The following is a 19,217-nucleotide window of genomic DNA, read 5'->3' on the forward strand; positions in this document are numbered from 1 at the left end:
TTAAAAACAGCTTATTTCTGCAGCTGCTGATGTTTTTTTTGCACCAAATATAGTTTTGTTTACAGAAACGTGTCTTGCGGTTTAATGTTTGTATTGATTAATAATTAGTATTTTGCACAAGGATAGACACTTATTGATATAATTGGAGTAATTTTCCAGCCAAAAACAGGAAGTAAGCCAATAAAGTCTGCTAAGGTTACAAATTACTTAACGATGGCAGATCAGTTTTCAGGAAAAAATTACTACAACTGTCATTCCTTTCCTTTGTGGCAGGAAATGTGAACAAAAACTATATCTTACTTGATAATTTCTAGATTAGTGCATTTTGTTTTTAGTGTGGTTGTTGACCTCTTAAAGCTACACATCCATAGATTGGATGAAAATTTTCGATATATGGTAAAATACTGATGGCTCAAAGTTTTAAGGTGGTATAGTGTCCTGTTGCTGGTGTTACTGATGATGTTGCTGCAGCTGATACAACAGGATCTTGTTCTGTTACTGATGTTTTTACCAACTGCTTCAACTCCATGTACAGCTGTTGCTAACCTCAGTTTGAAACAACCATGAAATTGGTTAATTTATTTCTGCAGAATACACTTTCATTGTTTCTACTGTATGGCTATTTCATGTTAATGGGAGTATGGAGATTTTAAGTCTAACTGATGAATTAGTTAGAAAATTATCCTTAATTTTGTCTGCACACTGGGGGCCTCCGTGGCCGAGTGGTTAAGGTTGCTGACTTCAAATCACTTGTCCTACATCGATCTGGGTTTGAGCCTCACTCGGGGCGTTGAATTCTTCATGTGAAGAAGCCATCCAGCTGGCTTACGGAATGTCGGTGATTCTACACTGGTGACCGCTCATGATGAAATAATGCACGGAGGGGCACCTGGGGTCTTCCTCCACCATCAAAAGCTGGAAAGTCGCCATATGACCAGTTGTGTTCGTGCACATTAAACCCGACAAAAAATATAAAAAAATTTGTCTGCACACTGGGATTTAATTTCATGAAAATAAGATGCCTTTTAGAAGCCAGCCTGGTTGTGTGGAAGGAAGTAAGTTCAACACTGCTGCCCACCCTTGCTTGAAATAATTCACGGAGGGGCACCTTGGGTCTTCCTCATACATATTTAAAAAAAGAAAGATGCAATACAACCTGAACTGTTTTATTTTGACATAAACTCAACAGATAGTCCCCTATGATTAATAATATTTTCAGAAGCAGGTATAATAATTGCTTTGAGCAGTGAAGATGATATTAAAACACCAGGAACATCATTTCATTTGCTTTTCATATTTTATCACCTGTACTGCTAAACATATCAAACAAATCCTGACAATTACGCAGTTTTGCAATAACTCTGCCCTTTTTTTTTTTTTCATGTAAATGCGCATCCAAAACATGATGGTTCAAGCTTGAAGGCGTACGGAATGCTTGCTCCAGGGAAATCATGTTGTAAAGAATATAAGAATAGTTAGAGAACTGTCAAACCTGTGGTAAGCAGCCAGCCAAGGGAGTGCACAGTCTGGTTTTTTAAGGATTTTTCCTGGAAGATGACTGCTTAAGACAAGTTGAAATTAGAACAGAATGTCAGTAAGGGAAGGGAAGGGGACTATTCAGCTTAAGTGTTTATGGTTTTTGCCGCTCAACCTGAGGGGGTTTGGTTTGAGCCTCACAGGGGTCATGAGTACACCTTCTCATATGACACTAGCATTTAATTTATTCAAAGAGATTTGGATAAGCTTTTATGAAGCTTTCATCACAAATGAGCTACTGATAATTATTACAAACTATCAGTTAAATGGGAAGGTAGCTGACACTCTGCTGATACAGACATTCACTAAGGCAGGTTCTACTATGTAAAGCCATCTAACCCCTACAGGGAGCAAATAACTCCTTTTTGATTTAATTAATAGGAAAACAGATTGGATTGTTAGAATTCTTAGCCTGTTGGCAGAAAGAGATTTTGCCTTTGTAACCACTGAAGACCAAGATCAGCCTGCACGGATGCATTGGTCTGCACTGTTAGCTATTCAGTCAGAAAACTTTCAGTGAACACCCCTTTGAATACTAAGTTGTACTGCCCAAACTGAATGATGGACCAGTCCATTTTAGAAATTTAGCAGGGTAAAGGTTAATTAATCCTTATCATGCTGGACATGATTGATTCTGCCTTTGTGTCCAGTGTAGATCATGATCAGCCTGCACATCCATGCAGTCTGATCAAGATCTGCACTGTTTGCCATTCAGTCAGTATCTTTTTGGTAAACACCCTGTTTAACAGTTAAATGTACTGTCGAAATTTAAAGATAGACCAGTTCATTATAGAAATTTTGCAGGGTAAGGGTTAATCTCTTCAGAGCAACACTCGCTTAACAACAGACACATGCTCAACAAATGTTGCAGTCTGTATCAATATGCAGTGGCAACTATATTTTATGTTGATTCATCTTTATGTACAATAGATAATTTTTGCTTTGCTGATGTGTAAGTCATTAATATTATCGTATTATTACCTGCCATAATTCTGTTATCATGGAAAGCGGTTTAAAGTTTGGAATAAAAGATTGATATATATGTTTTCTTTGTCTCTCTCTCCCATTGGTTTTAATAACAGTATTAGCAAGGCTTTTTTTATCAGAGTTTTTAATAAACTACTGGGGAAACTTACTTACATTTTCAAATATGTATTGGAAGTTGTTCAAATTGTAAAAATGTAAAGATCTTGTAGTTTTTTCCCTGGAAATTTCAGCACACCCATAAAGTTTTGTTTGATAAATATCAGGAATAAATGGTGAGGTTTTATAGATGTAAGGAATTTATTCTAATAAATAGCCTGAACAGTCAGGGAAAAGATCTTGTGGTTAGACACATGATATTGATAATGTTTTTTCATTGACAAATAAAAAAATACCAACTGAAAATTAGAAATGTTCCAGAGGTATTTCATTTTGCTGCATCATATTCCCTTACTGTATTCAAAAACTTATTGAGCGTGCCTGAGAAAATAGTGCTTGCGACCACGGTCAGACCACTGGATCCGCACAGTCTGTCGATCCATGCGTCGCTTAAGTATACATAGAGAAACTAGTGACACATGATCTAAAAACTGCGCATGCGCAGTGTCATCATGGTCACAGCCACTATGTTGGTTTTCTCATGGCGCGGCTCAATTATTATTACTTGCAAAAATGCTTTGCTTGATATCAAAGTCCTATATATTTCACAAGATGGCCCTACATTGCGAAAAGTCTACCTATGTATCTTATTCAAATTTAAAAAATATGGAAGTTTTTTCTAGTGAAAAAATCTGACTTACAGTACTTTTAAAGAAGTTCATTCAGGACCATGCTCCATTACTTCCCTTTACATAGAAAAATGTATTGTTACTAAGCCATCAATTTGTTTTATTGATGGTGATCGTAAGAGGCGACTAATACTGGGTCTGAACACTTGGTTTTGCTGTACCTCTGTGATACCAGCAGGTATAAAAGTTTTGATTCCATTCCTCATATGAGATTTTATTTCAATGTAAAAGATGTGAAACCAAAATTTTTAGTCCCGCCATATAACCTATAGTGTGTTGGTGCGCCGTAAAACCCAAGTCAGATATTGATTTTGGGAGCAAACATGTTACCACATCTCTCTTTTCACTGGACTGGTTTTAGTTCTTCTTTCACTTCAAACAACTACGTTTTTCTGTCCGGCCATAGATATATGATCTGACATTGTATCATATTGATTTTTAAAATCCAAGAAAAGTCTTCATTTGGAAGAAACAGAAATGTTTACAGTGTTAAAATGTAAGTTTTCTCTTTTCAGAGGAAAATTTGCCACAGTAAAAAGGTGCCGTGACCGACAGACTGGGAGTGAATATGCCGCCAAGTTCATCAGGAAGAGTCGAGGCACAGGACGCCGTGGTGCCAAGATGGAGAATATCGAAAAGGAGATACAGATATTAAGTGAGACGAACCATCGTAACATAATCAACTTGTACGAGGTGTATGACACCAAGCGGGAAGTTATACTCATCCTTGAACTGTAAGTTTCTCAGTTAATGCGTGCCTCTGCAGCAGAGTGGTTAAGATTGCTGATTATGAATCACTTTCTCCATGCTGATTTAGTTTTGAAATCTTGCATGCAATGTTGAATTCTTCATGTGAGGAAGCCAGGTTTTTTGCCCTTCTATAATAAGGGTCATTTACAGGCCCCTTACCCTCAGAAAATGTCTTTAAATCATGCAGTTTTCCCCAAAAATTGACTTAACATCAGGTTTTTTTCCCCTGTGCCCAAATAACAAGCTATTTTTTCCCCAAAATCACAGGCCTGGGCCCCTTCCCCTCTTGGTAAAAAAAAACCTCTGGAAGCCATCCTGTTGTTATACGAAAGGTCATAGGTTCTACTGAGGGGCGTGAAATAATGCTTTGAGAGGCACCTGGGATCTTCCTCTTCTCAACAAAAAGCTGGAAAAGTCGCCATATGACTTAAAATGTGTTGGTATCATTGATTCTAAGCCCGACAATAACTTGAGAAGTTATAGAGATTTTTTTGTGAAAACTGGTACATAGATAGAGAGCAGTATAGAGTCTTTATTCAGTCTGTCTGTCTGCCTTTTCATCCGTTTGTCTATACATCTGTCACAAAAGATGAATCCTTTCATTACTTTATAACTGTTATGATTATGTTCTTAAATACTTAAGATAGACTGAAACTACCATGTGCTTCAAATAGAAGCTTTACATATAGATATCACTGTGATGCATGAGGCATAGAGGGAAAAAAGTATAATTTGATCCTGGAATTGTTACTTATTCTGGCAGTAGGTCATTAACTAATATACCAGTGCAGTCTGGCATGCTGCACAAGTTTTTGCATATAATTAAGCAAAAGCATTCCAAATTTATGCCACGTTTTAACAATTGAGATCTAGATATTGTGTCAGTATCCATTATGAAGGATTCATTTTTAGCTCGACTAGCTATTCTACTCGCCCTGGCGTCGGCATCGGCGTCATACCTTGGTTAAGTTTTTGCATGCAAGTACATACAGCTAACATTTAAAGGCATATAGCTTTGAAACTTATTTATTCTTTTTCTAGGTCAATTACCAACCTCACTGGATCAAGTTCCATAACTCTAACATGTATTTTGAGCAAATTATGCCCCCTTTTGGACTTAGAAAATTCTGGTTAAAGTTTTACATGCAAGTTACTATCTCCAGAACTAGTGCAGATATTGAATTGAAACTTCACATGTGTCTTCGGGGTCATAAAACTAGTTGATAGCACCGAGTCCCATAACTCTGATATGCATTTTGGTCAAATTATGTCCCCTTTCGAACTTAAAACTCTTTGATATTTAACATTTTGGGTAATATTTTCCTGCTTCTGTGACAATATTTCAAATAGTCGAGCTTGGCTGTCTTACAGACAGCTCTTGTTGAAAAAAAAAATGCCCCCAGAAGTCTTTGAAATAAAGAACTTTTTCTTGCCCTATCTGGTGGGAAGAGTATACATTTGTCTGATCACATATCTGGGATAGATATATTTCTCTTTCTACTATAGATTATTAAATTAATATTAATTCATTTTTTGACCTACATAATGCAGTTCTACTTCTAACTTGTATTCTGGTGCAGTCTGGCATTTCAGAGCATAGACTTTTGTCTTATTGATTAACTGCTACTGTGCTGGGCATAGTTTTCTGACCGCATGAAGTTTTAATTTCATTTACCATCTCCTGCCTGCAGTTTCTGTTACTGACCACAGTAAGGTATTTAAACAAAATCCACCTTTCTTATTTTTGTGTGTTGTCTGACAAATCCCTAAGACTAACATGAAATCTTATTCAAAACTAGCCTGATATGAAGACTAAGCTTTAAGGTTATAAAACAGAATTTGGAGACTTGTTTGAAATGCAGCTTTGCGATTGGTCAATTTTGAAAACTGTGCTTAGAAACAGCCAATCAGAAGTTAGAGTTCAGAGACTGGTCTGCAGTTTCATAATCTGTTCAGTTTATTTTCAAGATGAATTTCTTAGAGTTTCGTTTCTTCATTATTACTGTTGTTGCAGAAAGTGCAAGAGTAGCAGAAAAAATTCGCCTCGTTATGAAGCACAAACATCTTGTGTTCTATGTGTTTTCGATTGGTACCTTTTTACTGACACTTCACATTGTAGCGAAAACACATGGAACATTATATAAACGTCATATCACAAATTGACATCTCCTTTATTTTGGTGTAACTCGTAAAGATTGGTGTATTTTTTTTTTTACTTGAAGTGTTGATGGCGGGGAATTGTTCGAGTACCTGTCGGAGAAAGATAAACTTTGCGAAGAGGAGGCTTCATCGTTTGTAAAACAGATTCTTGAAGGAGTGGAGCACCTGCACTCCCAATATATAGCGCATCTCGATCTCAAGGTAATATACATGATGGACGTAATAAGTGGTTGTGCATGCCTGTTAACAAACGGTTCATTAAGACACGGTTCATTAATATTTTCAAGGTAACTTGGACGTTAGAGCTAACACACCTGTTTGGACATGGCTCATTGACATTTTCAAGGTAACATGGACATTAGGTCTTACACACCTGTTTGGACATGGCTCATTGACATTTTCAAGGTAACATGGACATTAGGTCTTACACACCTGTTCGGACATGGCTCACTTACATTTTCATGGTAATTTGTTGCTAATTGTTCTTCCTAAATTAAAATCGTACCATTCATAACATTGGCAATTGGATTACTTCATGAACTTTATTTTTTATGCCCCTGGCATCTACTGATGCGGGAGGCATATAGTGATTGTCCTGTCCATCCTTCTGTCAGTCCGTTTGTTCGTCTGAGCACATGATTGGTACCTTAGGTGGTAGGAGGTGTGGCCTAGGACAATAGAAATCCTTTGTATTCATTCCGTAACCACTTAATTTTTTTGTTCCTTAAGTGGTCTTTCTATTGTTTTCAAACAATGGATTGACCACCTAATACATGAATCTTATGGGTGTGCATCCGTACAAGGTTAACCATCAATACCCCTTACTAGAATGACTTGATACTAATGCAGATGTAACCTGTGACCATTCCTCATCTTCAGACATCACCTGACCTCAGTTTGACCTTGACCTTGACCTCATTTTGGACTTAGGTTTCTTTATATGGGCCATTTCTTGGTTAACCAAATGGGACCGTTTAGTCTAGCATCAATACCGCTTACAAGAATGAATTGATACTAATACAGATGTAACCTGTGACCATTCCTCATCTTCAAACATCACCTTACCTCAGTTTGACCTTGACCTTGAGCTCATTTTGGACTTAGGTTGCTTTGTATCGAAAAGGATGCCACCGGGGGCATCAAGCGTTTATTGAACGCAGCTCCTTGTTTAATAATCTTTCCTTGTAAGTGGTCGCTATGCATCACATATTTGCAAAACAATGTTTGAACAGTCTGTACACAAAAATAATTCAGTAATGTCTTTCTTAAAGCTGCTCGCCCTCAATTTGGTCGAAAAAATTAAATTTCTCAAAAGCAACATTTTTGTAACAAGAATTTAAAATGAAAAGGTATAATCAACAAAATAAGTGAAAATCTATGTAGCGTTTTGAGAATATGGCTGATGAAAACAAGTTTACGGGTTCACAGCAGTATATGACTATATTGAAAAAAAAAACCGTTTGCAATGCTTTACTTTTTCCTACATAACCATATAGTGCGGTGAATCCGTAAACATTTGTGCGGGTGAGCAGCTTTAAAGGCTGGAAAAACCTCAATTTCGCATTTATATCAATTTAATTGTTTTTAGAAGGTAGACATGTAATTTCTATTTTGTAAAACAGGAGATTAATAGTTAATACCAGGTATCAGAACAGACAGTGATAACAGAAAAGAATGAACAGAAGCTTGCCTGAAGATGTTTATCACAAAATTTAAAGTTTTAGTGTTATATTTTTATATTTGATTTGACATTCATCTGGTGTCTGACCTCCAGATTTTGGCTAAAAAATAATCTTTCTTTAAAATTGAAGTTTGTTCATATTATGAACATTAGAATATGTTGTTTTTTTCTAAACTGTCTTAAAAAATGCCAGATCAAGAAAAAGAAGATGCCCGAGTTGGGAATCAAACCTGGCCCGTGGTTGCAATAAAACTTTCCAAGGGTCTTCACCAATACATAATGGAGGAATACATATGTAATGATTGTTAAATATAAGACAGTGTGCTTTGAGTAAAGTATTACAAAGATTTTCAATTTCCAGTGTAAAGATTAGTAAAAACAACTAATTCTCATGTGTTTCTGTAACATTTAGTCTGTTGGTAATTAAGTTTCAAAGCTTTCTGAAGAAATGTAGCATTAATTTCCTGATACCTTAAAATTTTCTCTTTTCTTGTTGTACGATCTAGAGGCCAGTGCCTTTAATATCACTGAATGCATGTGGAGTAATCTGCAAGCTTTAGCTAGTGGAATATAAAATGCAGAAATATGCATCAATTATTGGAGTAACATATTGTTTTAATTAAGACACTGCCTATTAATTGATGGTTATAGTCATTAATGTCTCTGTAATTTTGGGTGGAGTCTCATCAATGTGATGGTGTTTAGATCCGCTTGCAAAGTTCAATGTTTTCTTACATACATTAAAGTAAAACATTTTCACAAATTTAGCTGAAAATTGTTTTTCTCTCAAAAATCCATAAAATGTGGGTATTGTGAAAGTGAACATTGGTAAAAACTTATTGATGCATGATTTCTGCAAGATATAATAAATTCCCCCAAAAATATGGTACAGAAGGGAGTAAACCATTGCTTTCGAAATAATGTAGAAAATCAACTTTCTTTTTGCTTTTTGATATTAAATTTTATCTAATACTAACTTTCACCTATTCTACCATTTTTCTGTGTAATATATACATTCTATGCCTACTTTGTGGAAATGAACATGTTGAAATATTTTACAAAACTCTGGGCAAGTACCTCTGAAATGCGTGTACTGTGAAGCAATAGATAGAAAATGAGGTGCAAGGAATTTTTTAGGTTATAAACACTAGCTGTATTTATGTCTCCCCCAACTAAAGGAGACATATTGTTTTTGCCCTGTCCATCCATCTGTCCTTCCATCTGTCACACTTCATTTCCGATCAATAATTGGAGAATCATTTGACCTAGAACCTTCTAACTTCATAGGATGGTAGGGGTTATGGAGTAGACGACCCCTATTGTTTTTGGGATCACTCTCGTCAAAGGTCAAGGTCACAGGGGCCTGAACATACCAAACCATTTCCGATCAATAACTTGAGAGTCACTTGACTGAGAATGTTGAAACTTAATAAGATGATTGGACATGCAGAGTAGATGACCCCTATTGATTTTGGGGTCACAATTAAAGGTCAAGGTCACAGGAGCCTGAACATGGAAGACCATTTTGGGTCAGTAACTTGAGAGCCACTTGACCCAGAATGTTGAAACTTCACAGGATGATTGATCATGCAGAGTAGATGACCCCTATTGATTTTGGGTTCACTCTGTTAAAGGTCAAGGTTACAGAGGCCTGAACATGCAAAACCATGTCCGATCAATAACTTGAGAACCACTTGACCCAGAATGTTGAAACTTCATAGGATGATCGGACATTCAGAGTAAATGACTCCTATTGACTTTGGGGTCACTCTATTCAAGTTCAAGGTCACAGGGGCCTGAACCTGGACAACCATTTCCGGTCAGTAACTTGAGAACCACTTGGTGCAGAATGTTGAAGCTTCATAGGATGATTGGACATGCAGAGTAAATGATCCCTATTGATTTTGATTTTGGGGTCCCTCTATTAAAGGTCAAGGTCGCAGTGGACAGAACATGGAAATCCATTTCCAGTCAATAACTTGAGAACTATTTGACCTAGAACCTTCAAATTTCATAGGATGATAGGACTTACAGAGTAGATGACCTGTATTGTTTTTAGGTTCACTCCATCTAAGGTCAAGGTCTCAGGATACTGAACATAGAAAACTCTTTTCAATCAATAACTTGCGAACCACTTGACCCAGAAAGTTGAAACTTAATAGGATGATTGGACATGCAGAGTAGATGACTCCTACTGATTTTGGGGTCACTCGATCATAGGTCAAGGTCACAGGGGATTGAACATGGAAAACCGTTTCCAATTCATAACTTGAGAACCACTACGCCCAGAATGTTGAAACTTAGTGGGATGATTGGACATGCCAAGTAGATGATCCCTATTGCAGCCAACCATCAGTGTCTCTTTCACTTTTGCTCCTGTCCACTATTGACTTCTTGCCTATATGACTATGCATTGGGGGAGACATGCGCTTTTCTACATAAGCATCTTCTAGTTTTATTTCCATATTGCAAAAAAAATGTTATAATGTTATTCACTTTTCAGCCAGAAAATATTCTGTTACAAGACAAGAACAGTACGGCTGTGAAGTTGATAGATTTTGGTCTTTCGAGGAAAATATTACCAAAAGAAGAACATAGGGCTATAATGGGAACAGCAGAGTTTTGTGGTAAGAACTAGTGCCCTACAGGTAGTGATTTTAGTATCTGGTATAAAATAGCAAAAACCCAAGGGTAGTTGGATACGTTTGAATAATAAACAGTGTTGACTTTCCATTACTCTTATAGCTTATATTGAAGGAACTGGAAAGGAAACCAGGCATACATGTGTTAGGATGTATTTCCTAAGAAATTGGACAGTGTGTAGAAGACAACTTTCAGGCATGGTGATGAAAGGTCTTGGCCGTATGGTGTGATAGAATTTCATATTGAAAATATTTACTGTTGGCCAGATATCTTCTCACTCCATTGAAGGATCTTTTGGTAAATTAAGCATAAATGTTTTACACAGTGAGACAATATGCAGATTTTATCTGTCATCCTTGTCTGTTTAAGGTGAAGCTAACATGCTGTTTACTTTTTAACCTTTAGCATCCTAGATAAATTGTCGTCTGCTGGAAATGTCGTCTGCTAAAATTGTAAAGTTCATTCAATTTGCTCCAAAATTGGAAGAAATATTGTCAGAGTAGCAAACAGCTTGGAACCTGATCAGACGCCGATTTAATCGGCGTCTGATCTGGTTCCAAGCTGTTTGCAAAGGCTGTTAATTTCGCCTGCAGCAGGCTAAGGGTTAAAGAGGGAATTTGTTATCGGCTACTGTATATGCAGCAAACTTTGCTAGCATCTGTAAGATTTGCTGCATATTTTACTGCAAGCTTTATGACTCTGTATTAACAGAGTCTACCAAATAATATAAAATCAAATTAATATTTATTTATTGTTTGAAAGTTTTAAATAGTGAATATAATTTTACCGGCTCTTTTTTTCCATGCTTTAAAGTTTCTTTCAGATTATTGAACACGATGCAACTTATATTGCTTTTTTCAAACTATTTAGATGCAGAAGTTTTACATGGGGCAAACTTTCATTGTTTGATCAATCCATAAAATAAAAAAAAAAAAAAAAAAATTCCATTTATTTTATCTCAAAAGTTGAAATAAATTTGTATCACCATGAACTGCAAAATCTGCAAAATCTTATGCTCACAAACTTAAATTTTTTCACAATATAACAATCTTGCTGCAGTAGAAAACAGTTAATTCATAAAGTCCTTTTGTTTTTCAACAGCTCCAGAGGTAATCAGCTTTGAGCCATTGTCTGTGTCAACAGATATGTGGAGTATTGGAGTCATTACTTACGTTCTGTAAGTAAATTTTTATGTCTTTAAAAAAAACCACTTTATTAAAAACTCGTGGCTTCTGTTGCCTAGTGGTTAACCCTTATCATGCTGTACACAATTGATTCTGCTTTTGCGACCAGTGTAGATCATGATCAGCCTGCATCTGTGCAGTCTGATCAAGTTCTGCACTGTTTGCCATTCAATCAGTATCTTTTTGGTAAGCACCCCTTTAAACAGTAAATGGTACTGTCCAAATTGAAAAATGGACAAGTTCATTATAGAAATTTAGCAGGGTAAGGGTTAAAGTTGCAGACTTGAAAACATTTGCATCTCACGTGGTGGGTTCAGAATCCAACTTTGGGTTTATCTTTTATGTAAAAGTTGGGTGTTCTACCTGGACGAGTGTTCATGCTAGAAATAATAATCAAAAGGGAATCTGGGGTCTTCCTTAAAGCTATAAAGTAGCCAGTGTATTTTTCAAATTCATCAAAAAAAAAAAACAACACAATATGTTGAAGACTGAAAAATATGTCTTAACTTGCTGATATTCAAAGTGATTTTTTTCCAGATCAGTATTGTAGTCATTATTTGTGTTTTTAAAGTTTGTAACAAACATCAAGGTCTGTCAAATTTACCAATGTAATTTTGCAACTTCGACTTTTGCTGAAGATTTAATATTTTGCTTAGTCTGGTAGACCATCAGACCATTGCATATTAATTCAAGGATATTTCAGTTTGCCAGACAAATAAATGTTTGTTTGTGCACAGTTTTCCCTGGGAAATATAGTAGATGTATAGTGTAGAAATCAATTTGTCCATCTTCGTTTGGTTCAATAATGTGATACAGACATTGATAATGAAATCAGCAGAAGAAGAATTGAGCCGCTCCATGAGAAAACCAGCATAGTGGGTTTGCGACCAGCATGGATCCAGACCAGCCTGCGCATCCGCGCAGTCTGGTCAGGATCCATGCTGTTTGCTTTTAAAGCCTATTGGAATTGGAGAAACTGTTAGCGAACAGCATGGACCCTGACCAGACTGCGCGGATGCGCAGGCTGGTCTGGATCCATGCTGGTTGCACACCCACTATGTTGGTTTTCTCATGGCATGGCTCAGATGTTTATAACATGTTACATTTATCATGTTGAATCTGCTTCCCAGTGCAAATTGTAGTTTTGCTGGGTTTTGGTATTGGTTTTTTAGCTCATCTGATTTTTGAAAAAAAATCTATGAGGTGTTGCCGTCACTTGATCATTGGCATTGGTTAAAGTTTTTGTTTAGGTCCCCTTTTTCTCAAAAACTAGAGGAGCTACAGCTTTGAAACTTTGCACACTTGTTTATCATCATTAGGTGACTATATAGGCCAAAAATAATAACTCTGATATGCATTTTGTCAGAAATATAGTCCTTTTTTGTACTTAGAAAACTTGAGTTTCTAGGTTAACTTTTTTGTTTAGGTCCACCATTTCTCGGAAACTATAAGAGCTACAGCTTTGAAACTTTGCACACTTGTTCATCTTTAGGTAGGCCAAGAACCATAACTCTAACCTTCATTTTGTCAGCATATGACCCTGTTTGTACTTGGAAAATCTTAACTATAATTCTTCATATTGTCCGGCACTTGCAGACAAGAGATGACACCTGCAGGCAGTGCTCTTGTTCAGCAACTGGTATTATGTGGTTAGTAAACTTGACTAGTTTCCAGTATTCCTTATCAGGGCTTCGGAAATTTGCCGGTTTGTCGGTTTTGGACCGAATTTTGACTTTTCAGACCGATTCGTGAAGTGAAAAAACGAAAAAAATCGGTCCCGTAAAAATGGAGAAAAGTATTTATTTCGGTCTGATATCTCAATACACGATCACCTGCCAAGTAGGAAATTGTTGGCCGCACCTTCAGATAATCAATAAACGTGTCATTCGGTCTGATTGTCACTTTGATAATCGGTCCGTAATTAGCGCGTGACGCAATCAGTGCTCGCGCGGCACATCCTTTAATGTTTGCAGGCAGCCGACTGCGGTGTATTAAACATTTTCGACTGGTTTCCTAACGTTTCTGACTGGATCCAAATCATTTCGACGTGGATCCACTTCTTTTATTTAGAATCCGACGGATGGTTTATTTCAAAAGGCTATGTTTGATCACGGTAACAAACAAATGGTCGCTGCATTTAATCAAAGAGCTATAATTGTACATTATAGGTCATTGATTTAATGAGACATCACAGGGAAAACCGATAAAAATAATTTTTATAATTACTTGATTTGAAAAAATTACATGATTCATTTGTTGGGGCTCCAGTTGAAACAAATGCAGAAAATCGTCTTTGCAACCCGACTGTACAAAAAAGAAAAAAATGGACGGGCAACCACGAATGATAAAGAAAACCGGAGTGGCACTGTTTATCAAATCGGTCTTTTAAAAAACGTTACAAAATGAAATTTTGTTTACATCAGAAGAGCATATAACTTTATAAAATGTAGTTGCTTATTGAAGTACAACGTAAGTGAAATGAAATATCCGTGGCCAACCCGCGTGGACGTTTTGGTACTATACATGCGGAAAATTCGATCTCAGCGTTCAAATAACGTACACATTCGGTCCGCGGCAGAGTATTCTTTAAATACTGAGGCTGTTTAGCAGAGAATATGTGTCGTGTAACTCACTTTGACGCATTGTATTTTATAGAATTCCGTCAAAGAATGAGGAAACATCACAAAGTATCTGCCGTGTATACGGTAGCGAAGTCACGTGCGTTGGCTTTTAGACTAGTTACGCACACGGTGTCAATGCCTCGTATTATCTCGGAAAAACATCGAAATTTAAACAAAGTAACGATCACACATAACACTGAATAACTGTCTTCATTGCATGGTAACGCGTGGTGACTGGTAACTCAGTTTTAATGCATGACATGCTTATTTCTTTACCCTATCACGTTTTACAAAATATGTAATATTGGGAATGCGGTGGGTGGGGTAGCGCCGATGTCAGGATTTTCGTTTCGGACCGATTGAGTTATCAAAATTTCCGAAGCCCTGTTCCTTATACAGTATGAACTTTTTCGCAGCATCTAACTGACCACTTTGCTGTATGAATCAGGGGTAAACATAGAATCACTTTGGACAGGTTACGCTCTGTTAGTTACAAAATACATAATTATGCCTCTCCTGGGATTCGAACGTACAACCTCCTGACTGGAAGTCTGCTGCACTACCTATTGAGCTAACCTGGCGGGCTAAAAATTAATATCTTTTAAAGAACTGATATAATAATAAATACAGTATTAATACAACATATGTTTCAGGCTTCCAGACTTTTCTTTTTTACAGTATGTTTGAAGAGTATCTTTGACCTTTGTTTTTATGCCCCCGAAGGGAGGCATATAGTTTTTGAACTGTCTGTCCGTCTGTCGGTCCGTCGGTCTGTCAGTCTGTCCGCAATTTTCGTGTCCGGTCCATATCTTTGTCATCGATGGATGGATTATCAAATAACTTGGCGTGAATGTGTACCACAGTAAGACGACGTGTCGCGCGCAAAACCCAGGTCCGTAGCTCAAAGGTCAAGGTCACACTTAGACATTAAAGGATAGTGCATTGATGGGCGTGTCTGGTCCATATCTTTGTCATCGATGGATGGATTTTCAAATAACTTGGCATGAATGTGTACCACAGTAAGACGACGTGTCGCGCGCAAGAACCAGGTCCGTAGCTCAAAGGTCAAGGTCACACTTAGACATTAAAGGATAGTGCATTGATGGGCGTGTCCGGTCCATATCTTTGTCATCGATGGATGGATTTTCAAATAACTTGGCATGAATGTGTACCACAGTTAGACGACGTGTCGCGCGCAAAACCCAGGTCCGTAGCTCAAAGGTCAAGGTCACACTTAGACATTAAAGGATAGTGCATTGATGGGCGTGTCCGGTCCATATCTTTGTCATCGATGGATGGATTTTCAAATAACTTGGCATGAATGTGTACAACAGTAAGACGACGTGTCGTGCGCAAGACCCAGGTCCGTAGCTCAAAGGTCAAGGTCACACTTAGACGTTAAAGGTCATTTTTCATGATAGTGCATTGATGGGCGTGTCCGGTCCATATCTTTGTCATTCATGCATGGATTTTAAAATAACTACGCATGAATGTGTGACACAGTAAGTCGACATGTCGCGCGCAAGACCCAGCTCCGTAGGTCAAAGGTCCTAAACTCTAACATCGGTCATAACTATTCATTCAAAGTGCCATCGGGGGCATGTGTCATCCTATGGAGACAGCTCTTGTTTAAAGTATGTTTGCAGTATATATGGCTTTTCTCCAATTTGCAGTATGTTAACAGTTAATCTGGACTTTCTCTAGTGTACAGTTAATCATGAATCACTAGTTTACAATATGTTTACAGTTTATGTGAACTTTCCCCATTTAACATGTTTACAGTTTATGTGTGCTTCCTCCATTTTGCAATATGTTTACAATTTATCTGGTTACACTTCTCCATTTTGCAGTATGTTTACAGTTTATGTGGACTTTCTCCATTTTTGCAGTATGTTTATAGTTTTGGAATTTCTCCATTTTGCAATAAGTTTATGGTTTATGTGGACTTTCTCCATTTTGTAATGTTTAGAGTTTATGCAGACTTTCTCCATTTTCAATATGTTAACAGTTTACTTGGACTTTCTTCAGATAACACTATGTTTACAGTTTATGTGGACTTTCTCCTTTTTTGCAGTATGTTTACAGTTTATGTGGACTTTCTCCATTTTGCAATATGTTTACAATTTATCTGGTTACTCTTCACCATTTTGCAGTATGTTTACAGTTTATGTGGACTTTCTCCTTTTTTGCAGTATGTTTACAGTTTATGTGGACTTCCTCCATTTTGCAATATGTTTACAATTTGTCTGGTTACTCTTCTCCATTTTGCAGTATGTTTACAGTTTATGTGGACTTTCTCCATTTTTGCAGTATGTTTATAGCTTTGGAATTTCTCCATTTTGCAATAAGTTTACGGTTTATGTGGACTTTCTCCATTTTGTAATGTTTAGAGTTTATGCAGACTTTCTCCATTTTCAATATGTTAACAGTTTACTTGGACTTTCTTCAGATAACGCTATGTTTACACTTGATCTGAACTTTCTCCAGATTACAGTATGTTTACAGTTGTTAGAGTTAATGTGGACTTTCTCCATTTTGTAATGTTTAGAGTTTATGTGGACTTTCTCCATTTTCAGTATGTTAACAGTTTACTTGGACTTTCTCCAGATTACAGTATGTTTACAGTTGATCTGAACTTTTTCCAGTTTACAAAATGTTTACTGTTTATCCAGAATTTCTCCATTTTACAGAATGTTTGCAGTTTATTTTGACTTTCTTCATTTTACAATGTGTTAACAGTTTATCCAGGATCTCTCCATTTTACAGAATGTTTGCAGTTTATTTTGACTTTCTTCATTTTACAATGTGTTAACAGTTTATCCAGAATTTCTCCATTTTACAGAATGCTTGCAGTTTATTTTGACTTTCTTTGTTTTACAATGTGTTAACAGTTTATCCAGAATTTCTCCATTTAACAGAATGTTAACAGCTTATGGACCTCCTCCATTACAGTTTACCTGAACTTTCTCCATTTTACAGTATGTTTACAGTTTATCCAGACTATCTCCAGTTTGCAATTTGTTTACAGTTTACCTGGACTTTCTCCATTTTACAGTATGTTTACAGTTTATCCAGACTATATCCAGTTTGCAATTTGTTTACAGTTTACCTGGACTTTCTCCATTTTACAGTATGTTTACAGTTTATCCAGACTATCTCCAGTTTGCAATTTGTTTACAGTTTACCTGGACTTTCTCCTTTTTACAGTATGTTTACAGTTTATCCAGACTATATCCAGTTTGCAATTTGTTTACTTTCTCCATTTTACAGTATGTTTACAGTTTATCCAGACTGTCTCCAGTTTGCATTTGTTTACAGTTTACCTGGACTTTCTCAATTTTACAGTATGTTTACAGTTTATCCAGACTATCTCCAGTTTGCAATTTGTTTACAGTTTACCTGGACTTTCTCCATTTTACAGGATGTTTACAGTTTATCTAGACTATATCCAGTTTGCAATTTGTTTACAGTTTATCTGGACATTCTCCATTTTGCAATTTGTTTACAGTTTATCCAGTGTATCTCCATTTTGCAATTTGTTTCCAGTTTATCCGGACTTTCTCCATTCCTTGGAGACAACCAGCAGGAAACATACCATAATATCACCTCCATAAATTTTGAGTTTGACGAGGAGTATTTCAATGGGACCAGTGATCTTGCCAAGGACTTTATCCAAAAACTTCTAGTCAAAGACACAAGGTTTGCTTTTCATAGTACAGGCTTTACCTCACATTCTTGATAAGAATCATTCTTTCAAAAGTTCATAACTTCTGTAGAAATTGCATTCTTAGGTTGAAAGTATGACCTTTTTAAATTGAGGTAAAATTCCTGAAAAACTTGGTATGCAAGATTCGTCAACAGCTTAACAAATGAGCCGCGCCATGAGAAAATCAACATAGTGGGTTTGCGACCAGCATGGATCCAGACCAGCCTGCGCATCCGCGCAGTCTGGTCAGGATTCATGCTGTTCGCTAACGGTTTCCCTAATTGCAGTAGGCTTTAAAAGCGAACAACATGGATCCTGACCAGACTGCGCGGATGCGCAGGCTGGTCTGGATTCATGCTGGTCGCAAACCCACTATGTTGATTTTCTCATGGCGCGGCTCATATCATAAACTGAGGAACCCACAAACTACCTTGCAATGGAAAACTTAAGAGACAATGTGTAGCAAATACCATCAATAAGATTGGTGTAAAACCTGTATAAAGGGGTATGTTTACATGGGGGTTAGAGGGGGTCGGGGTTGGAGGTGGGGGATGTGATATCTTTGCTTGCACCTCTCCAAAATTTGTTCAGATTGTTTTGCTCGACTTCTCACAGGGTTCTGATTACTCAGGCGAGCAAATATCCCTCTTGCAAAGATTGCAGAGATTCAGAGTCAAAATTAAATCTTTCTTCCAATTTATAGAGATGTAGAGTCGAAATTAAATCTTCCCTCCAATTTATAGAGATGTAGAGTCAAAAATAAATCTAACCTCCAATTTGTAGAGATTTAATGTTAATGTAAATGTTATTCAAAAATGTAGGAGAAAAAAAAGAAGAAAAAACTGAATAATGTCATGTTATTTTTTTCTAGGAAGAGAGCCACTATACACCAGTGCTTGAATCACCCGTGGATAAAGGTACATTTTGTTTTATCATTTTCTGACAATTTATTCTCCTCTTCTACTCTCTCTCTCTTTATTTTTATTCACAATCTTCTGCATTTAGTATAGTCAGCAAATTTTAATCTCTGTGCTGCTTTTACCAGAAAAATTGGATACATTTTGAGCTAGCATTATATAATATTTAGGTTATATATTTTTCTTTTTCATGGGATTTAGAATTAGAAAACTTAGGAATAATCACTCTTCTTTATCTAGATTGGCA

General features: G+C 36.8%; 1 protein-coding gene across 2 annotated transcripts in view; it reads left to right on the forward strand.

The window, feature by feature from the left end:
* The window catches only part of LOC123522929 (death-associated protein kinase 1-like), a 125,682-nt gene that overhangs the window by 20,371 nt on the left and 86,094 nt on the right, over window positions 1-19,217 (forward strand). For both annotated transcript variants that reach the window (XM_045300462.2, XM_053549485.1), the window contains exons 2-7: window positions 3,824-4,042; window positions 6,281-6,419; window positions 10,403-10,526; window positions 11,644-11,719; window positions 17,894-18,046; window positions 18,925-18,970. In XM_045300462.2, coding sequence (XP_045156397.2) covers window positions 3,824-4,042; window positions 6,281-6,419; window positions 10,403-10,526; window positions 11,644-11,719; window positions 17,894-18,046; window positions 18,925-18,970 — 757 coding nt within the window. The remainder of the gene's footprint in view (window positions 1-3,823; window positions 4,043-6,280; window positions 6,420-10,402; window positions 10,527-11,643; window positions 11,720-17,893; window positions 18,047-18,924; window positions 18,971-19,217) is intronic.

The sequence above is a fragment of the Mercenaria mercenaria genome, chromosome 8, assembly GCF_021730395.1.
Source record: "Mercenaria mercenaria strain notata chromosome 8, MADL_Memer_1, whole genome shotgun sequence".
In the NCBI taxonomy this organism is placed as follows: domain Eukaryota; kingdom Metazoa; phylum Mollusca; class Bivalvia; order Venerida; family Veneridae; genus Mercenaria; species Mercenaria mercenaria.